Raw genomic sequence first — 7,792 nt, 5'->3', positions numbered from 1 at the left:
AGAGGATGAATGAAAAAAAAAAAGAAAACGGGGGAATGCAAAGGAAACAAGAATGAAAAAAGAGAAAGACGGAAAAGGAGGAAAAATGAAAAATGAAAAGAACGAAAAGGAGGAAAAATGAAAAATTAAAAGAACGAAAAGGAGGAAGAATGAAAAAGAGGGAAGAAGAAGAAGAAAAAGAGGAAGAGTGAAAAAAGAGAAAGGAAAAAATAAAGGATGCATACTGACAATTTTAGGGATCTTGTTTTTGCCCAATTAATAAAAGTAAATACAAACCAGTAAATAAAAAAAAATATCAAACAAATACAATCGCTCGTGGAAGAATGCTAGGGGTGAGACAGAGGAAGCAAAGGAGACGTATGGGCGAAATCTTAAAACGTTCCTCCGTCTCCCCTATGGCGCCTTGAGAGAGTTATGGGGAGAGGAAAGGAAAAGAGGGAGAGATGAAGGCCTGGGAGACAAGTGATGAATGTGGACGCGGCGTAGGGGAGAGGAAAGATGTGGAAAGATGTAAAGGGGAGACAAAAGGGGAGGAGAGGAAGAGGTACGTGCGGGGAAAGGAAGATGAAGGAAGTGGTGGACGACAGAAAGAGGCGGTAAAAATGAGCGGATAACGATGTGGAAAGATGTACAAGGGAGAAAGATGGAGACGGGAGGAAGAGGGTGAGAAAGACGTCGAAAGAGGTGGGTGGAAGAAAGAGACAGTAATATAAGTGGAAACTATATGATTCTGACAGGGAAACATGCAAAATGAGGTCAGGGGTAGAAGCAGGGAGAGGAGGGAAAGACATTAAGATAATAAGATGCAGCCTGAGTATGACGAAGAAAAATGTAGCAGAGAAGCAGCTGCAGGTTAACGGGCGAGAACGATGAAGGAACAGGAAAAAGAAAGATTCAGGAAAGACAAAAGAATTATGATTTAGGGATAAGAATGATGTCAGATGATGTAAGTAAGAGAAAGATTTGTAAGATAAAGGGATGACAAAGATGGAGTACGATGCAGAAAAAAGACAAAAGGAGTTTGAAAGCTGTAGTAAAGGTAAAGAAGGATGTCAATGAAGGATGAATTAGTAGGATCAACAAAAGAGATAGATAAGGAAAGTTGTAGAGAAAATATTGGAGAGAGAGAGAAAGAGAGAGAGAGAGAGAGAGAGAGAGAGAGAGAGAGAGAGAGAGAGAGAACGTAGCCAAATACAGGGATATATTAGCCAGATCTAAACTAAATTGGGATATTCTTAGACATATCTGGAATTAACCTCCTCAGGAAATAATAATAGCTGACCTGACCTACCGTGACCTTCCTCACAGCAGCGTCACGACAAGGAAGCTCGAACTGAATATAATCGTTTGGAGGTAGCCAGACTAAGAATATATATTTAAAGACGTAACAGAACTCAAAGAAATAAAGCTAACTAACAGCGCAATCACACACACACACACACACACACACACACACACACACACACACACACACACACACACACACACAAACTTCGCCCCCCACCCACTCACGCCCTATCCTGACCTGACCTCACAGACAAGGGAGGGACCCCGGGATTCACGCCTATATTTAGAGTTCCCACAATTCCTGCCGTTTCGTTCCTCTCGCTCGCTGGAATTCCCGGGCCTCTTGTGGCGTTAGTTATTCACCCCAGTCAGGCGAAGACCCAGCGTTTTACTCCACTTTCTTCTTCCGCCTCTTCGCCTTCTGCCGCTGACTTCTTGACGGCGGTCTTGTGGGGGTCGGTGTGGGGTGTTCTTGTGAATGACTTTGATTCATCTTGTTCTTATCTTCCTGTTCTGCGTCACAGTCGTCGTGGTGCTACAGTTGTTATATAATGTTTTTCTGCTTTTTTTTTCTTTTTTCCTTCATCAGGGTTATACTTCGGTGTCTTAAATGTATTTCTAGAGGTGCTTTTTCTCCCACTTCCTCCATAAATTCTTGACAAGGTCTTCTGGTTAATTTTTATGGTATTCTGCTGAGTGATCTGTGTTGGTACTTTTTTTCATACTATGTATGTCTCCTAATTCTTGTTCCTACTGTGGTTCTTGTTCTGTATCCTCCTCCTCCTCCTCCTTCTCCTCCTCCTCCTCCTCCTTCTCCTCCTCCTCCTCCTCCTTCTTCTCCTCCTCCTCCTCCTCCTCCTCCTCCTCTTCTTCTTCTTCTTCTTTTGCCTCTTCTTCTTTTGCTTCTTTTTCCTCTGCTTCTTGCTCTGCTTCTTGTTTTTTTTTCTTCTTTTCTTCTTCTTAGTTCTTGACAAGTTTTGGGCTTTTTTTTTTTTTATGCGGCTGCAGGTGGTGCTTAAGTTTTTTTTTCTTTTATTAAACACGACTTCCTGTTCGTTGTCTTTTTTCTTAGACTACCGTACTTCCTCCTCGGTTTCTTAGCAAGGTTTCCAAGGTATCTAGAAAAGCTTCGCTACCTGGTGTATTTTATTTTTACAGGTTATTAAAGGTGTTTTATAATTTTCTCTGTCAAGAAGGTTATTGCCCAATTTTTTTTTTTTCACTTTTCCCCCTTTGTCTTCTTTCCATCTCTCTCTCTCTCTCTATTTATGAAGTTCATCGTCCTATTTTCTGTGAGGTTTATCGTCCTATTTTTTGAGGTTCATCACCCTACTGTTTATGAAGTGTATCGCCCTATTTTTATGAAGTGTATCGCCCTATTTTTATGAAGTTTATCGCCCTATTTTTCCGTTATGAAGTTTATCATCCTATTTATTTTTCTGTTATGAAGTTTATCGCCCTATTTTTATGATGTTTATCCCCTATTTTTTTTTACTTTAATTTTTTTTTTTTTTTTTTTTTTTTTTTTTTAGTGCTGTAATGACTGGTTTCGTGATACTAAATGTATTAAGATTTTTTTTTTTCGTTCTATCTGATACCCGTTTTTTTCGTGGCCTTTATCTCGGACTCCTTTCTATTTCCCCTTGATTTTCTCGTACCAATACGGGCGTCTTAAAGAAGTTCTGGTACTTTTCCTTAATTACATGTGTTGCTTTGTACAGGTGATTTCTAAAGGTGGTTTCATGACTATTGTGTTGATAGAGGTATTTTCTTGCTATTTTTTTCCCCTCCCTATTTCACTCTGATAAACGTCCTGTCCATTCTATCCCAAAGTTGTCCTGCCGTGTTAAAAAAAAAAAAAAAAAAAAAAAAAAATTATCTTCATGGCTATGTTATTCTGCAATTGTTCCTTGTTCTGCTGGCCTCTTGTCTTGTTCTGCTGGCCTCTTGTCTTGTTCTGTTGGCCTCTTGTCTTGTTCTGTTGGCCTCTTGTCTTGTTCTGTTGGCCTCTTGTCTTGTTCTGCTGGCCTCTTGTCTTGTTCTGTTGGCCTCTTGTCTTGTTCTGCTGGCCTCTTGTCTTGTTCTGCTGGCCTTTTGTCTTGTTCTGCTGGCCTCTTGTCTTGTTCTACTGGCCTCTTGTCCTGTTCTGCTGGCCACTTCGTAACCTCCCGCTGTGTTCTTCGTCTCGTATTCCCTAAGCCATTTTGTCTCTGAGCCGCGATCCTCCGAGGTGTTTTATTGTCTAAAGTTTCGATACGTTATGTTCTTGTTGTTCTCCACCAGACTGTTCCTGTTCTTTTTCTTACTTCTGCTGTGTCCAGTATCGATACGTTATCTGTTCTTGTTCTCCCCCAGACTGTTCTTGTTCACCAGACTTTTTGTGTTCTTTCCACTATTGAAAAGTTATGTTATTTTTGTTCACCAGACTGTTCTTGTTCTCCATATTTTTGTTTCTGTTGTCTCCAGTTTCGTTACGTATGTTCTTACTTATCAGACTGTTCTTGTTCTCCAGATTTTTCATTCTTGTTCGTCAAACTGTTATCTTGTTCCTTGTTCTCTATTTAGCTGTGTACTGTTTTGTGGGGAGGGCTGGTGTGGACGTGGGTGTGGCAGTGGGTGTAGGTGTATGACAAAGCAGACACTGATACCCTGAGCAGACACTGATACCCCTGAGCAGACACTGATACCCCTGAGCAGACACTAATAACCTTAAGCCGTCCCCAGAAGACACAAGTAGCGTAATATATGGACACCCTGTATTTACTATCACACTAAACTCTTCACCACTTCAGTATATTGAGTTTTTATTTTTGCTTTTTCATTATATTCTGTCCACCACTAGCCCATTAACTCGGGGACCTCTCTCTCTCTCTCTCTCTCTCTCTCTCTCTCTCTCTCAAAACACAAGCTGCCAGTGTTACCATTAATCACTCGCCTACAAAAACCGGAAATACGAGTCCCCCATGAACGTTAAATCCGGGTATAATTCTCGTGCATGGCCAGCCTGTTTACGGGTGACGGTGATGCTGTTTACCTGTCTGTCTACCTGTCCGTCTACCTGTTTGTTTCTACCTGCCTACCAGTTTGTTTCATGTTCATCTATCTGTCTTCCTCTCTGTTTCATCTGTTTATGTTTGTTTAATGTGTTTATGTGTCAATCTTTTTTTTTTCCATCTGTTTATCTGTCTATCTGTTTTACCTGTTTTATCTGTCTACCTGTCTATGTGTTTATCAGCCTATCTGTCTATTTCATCTGTCTGTCTACCTGTCTGTTTCATGTTTATCTGTCTGTCTACCTGTCCGTTTCATTTTTATGTCTACCTGTCTGTTTCATGTGTCTGTCTACCTGTCTGTTTCATGTGTCTGTCTACCTGTCTGTTTCATGTTCATCTGTCTGTCTACCTGTCTGTTTCGTTTGTTTGTCTATCTACCTGTCTGTTTCATCTATGTCTACCTGTCTGTTTTGTCTGTATCTGTCTACCTGTCTGTTTCATTCGTTTGTCTACCTGTCTATCCGTCTGTTTCATGTTTGTCTGTCTATCTCTCTGTTTCATTCGTTTGTCTGTCTGTCTACCTGTCGGTTAAGGTCTGTTTATCTGTCTACCTGTCTGTTTCATTTGTCTGTCTATCTGTCTGTTTCACCTGCTTATCTGTTCCCATCTCCCGATATATCTCCATCTCTGTCATCTCTGGTGCCATTTCCCCCCACCTCTGTTTTCTCCGTTTATCTGTCTCTTTCCATAGCCATCTATCTTCCTTCTCCGTTTTTTCTGTCTATTTCCGTCTCCAGCTGTCTGTCTTCTGTACATCTGTCTTTTTTCATCTTTTCTGTCTCTGTCTCTTTTGTCTTCCTTGTATTAATCTTTCATTCATAATTTTTTTTTTTTTTCTCTCTCTCTCTCACACACACACACACACACACACACACACACACACACACACACACACACACACACACACGGTCTTTCTCTGATAGTCCTCCTTCCACGCCACTCTTTCTCCCATCTCCCTCAAATCTCTTCCTTCCTCAATTTTTCCACTTCATTCAACGATCCCATCCCGCCAAATCTTACACTTCTCTCCCTCTTCCACTCTCTCTCTCTCTCTCTCTCTCTCTCTCTAACCACATCCCTCACTCTTGTGTCCCTTCCACCTCGTTTTTCTCCTCCACGCCACTTCACCACTTACCATAATCTCTCTCTCTCTCTCTCTCTCTCTCTCTCTCACGTTCTCATAATCCCTTCACAATCAGGCACTCTCTCTCTCTCTCTCTCTCTCTCTCTCTCTCTCTGACACTCAGGTGAATGAAATCGTCTAAAAATCGTCTGGCGTAAACCGGAATAATTACTTAAGTTGTCCCGAGAATATGTGGGATAATTAGGCAATCTCTTCCCACCTGGACAATACCTAATTAACATACATAGAGGTGAATTAGGTGGAATAAACTGCTAAAGAGGAGGTGCTTGAATGCCTCCTGGGTCTAAGAAGAAACGAAGATGGTATATATGGCAAATAATAATAATAATAATAATAATAATAATAATAATAATAATAATAAAAAGCATGAATGTTATAAGCTGACTGCTAAGATTTTTAAATTAAGAAATCCTTGATATCTAAAGAACAGGTAAATTTAATACATCAAGCTTAGCAAAAATATCTAGACTAAGTAATGCCACAAAAACATAATAAGACGCTTTATCACATAATCGCAATCGGTCATCAATCACATAGAGTAAGAACCAAAACAATAACAACGAATATAAGAATAATAAAAGTATCAATAAAAGCAATAACAGCAATAAGAACAATAACATTAATAAAAACGGTAACAGCATTTGAAACACCGAATATTTAGGGCCAGAATAAGTGAAGGAAAATTCAACACTGATACATACAAATAAATAATGCATTCCTCTATCAATTTAAATATACTTACAAGAACATGAGCAGAAGATGGAGATCAGTACGATAACACTAAGATGCTATGTTGCAGAATTGGTAAGTTGCATGATGTCAAGAAGGTGTTAAGTTGCAAGAGAGATGAGTGGTATGATAGAGTGAAAGTTGCAGGAAAGACTTAGTAGTATGAAAAGGAATAAGCTGCAGGAGAGACTGAGTAGTATGAGAGTTAATATGCTATAAGTTGCAGAAAATATTAGGTAGTATGAGAGTTAAGGTGTAAGGTGTGGTATTTGGTGATTAATGAGTCAGTGAAGGTGTGAACAGGTCAACAAAGGTGTGAAGAGATGAACAAGGCATATATTACGAAGGGAAAGAAGGTGTAAAAAAAAAAAATAAAAAATAAAAAATAAAAAAAAAAAAAGGGGGTGAACAGTACGAGAGAACAAAATGAAGACGATGGCAGAAAATGGTGTGGTGATACGAATGAAGAATATAATGTATTGGCGAAGTTAGTACACAAAAGAAACCATTAAAGGTGACGAAAGGTGAAAATCCAGAAATGCCGAGTTATATCACTAAACTATCAGGCGTCATGGCAAAGAGGGCACATAGCAGGGTTCATCACCATCATCATCATCATCATAAGAAGCACCAGCATTATCACCAACATCATCATAATCATTATTATTAACCTCACTACCTCCATTAAAACTATCAAAAGTTCATCATAACCACTCCCATCATTACGACCACGATGGTAATGATCAACATCAACAATACTAACACCAACATCAGCAATATTACCACCACCATCATCATCACCCTCATCACCAGCAGCAGCATCCAGGTAAGGGGACAGCCTAACTAACTTACCTGCAATTCGGCCGTAGCGCTGGAACATGCGCTCTACATCCGTCTTCGTGCACTGGAAGGTATTGAGGTTGCCCACGAAGGTTCTCGAGTTGACAGCTTGTGGATCTTGCGAGTTGGTCTGGTTGCCCACTTTACTCATTGCGCGCCGCACTCAACGATCCCACGCACATCAACCCACGCAGGGCCAGGCGAGCGCCCAAACCGTTCTGGGATACAACTACTACGGGATATATATATACCTCGGGATGTATATATATACCTCTGTACCTCTGGATATATATATACCTCTTTATTTAATCTCTGCTGGATTTTTAACTCAAACGCCCGCCGCAAGAGCCAACCTGAAGAGATTCCCTTCTATGGGTTGATTTTCTTTTTGAGGGGGAACTAAGAGAGAGTGAGAGCGTGTGCGACGAAGGGGATAGAGGGGAGGGGGGGTGATATGGGATTTTTTTTTTTTTTATGTATTTATTTTTTTGAGAAGAGGTCGCTTCCAGGCTCCGTCTTCAGGGGAGGGTGTTTTTCCAGATTTTGGGAAGTTCTTCACCTAACCTGAAAAAGGAAAAAAACAGCAAGTGTCTAAAAAAATGGCTGGTTAAAAATTCTAAAAGAAAAATTGCAGATGTATACAGAAATATATTCACTCAGTAATAAAAATGCAACATGGCCAATCGGAAAATGGAATCTATCCAGCACAATATAGGTAGATATAAAAAAAAAAAATTCT

At 40.1% G+C, this 7,792-nt stretch overlaps 1 protein-coding gene across 1 annotated transcript in view; it reads right to left on the bottom strand.

Annotated features, from left to right (window-relative positions):
* The window catches only part of LOC145411045 (uncharacterized), a 589,165-nt gene extending 581,598 nt beyond the window's left edge, over positions 1-7,567 (bottom strand). Inside the window, exon 1 of the mRNA XM_080281107.1 lies at positions 7,066-7,567. Coding sequence (XP_080137233.1) covers positions 7,066-7,204 — 139 coding nt within the window. The 5' untranslated portion in view covers positions 7,205-7,567. The remainder of the gene's footprint in view (positions 1-7,065) is intronic.
* Positions 7,568-7,792: the final 225 nt, after the last annotated feature.

This window comes from Coenobita brevimanus, chromosome 87, assembly GCF_032717465.1.
Source record: "Coenobita brevimanus isolate Jiangsu-jjx chromosome 87, ASM3271746v2, whole genome shotgun sequence".
Taxonomy (NCBI): domain Eukaryota; kingdom Metazoa; phylum Arthropoda; class Malacostraca; order Decapoda; family Coenobitidae; genus Coenobita; species Coenobita brevimanus.
This window is presented reverse-complemented; position numbering and strand designations above follow the sequence as displayed.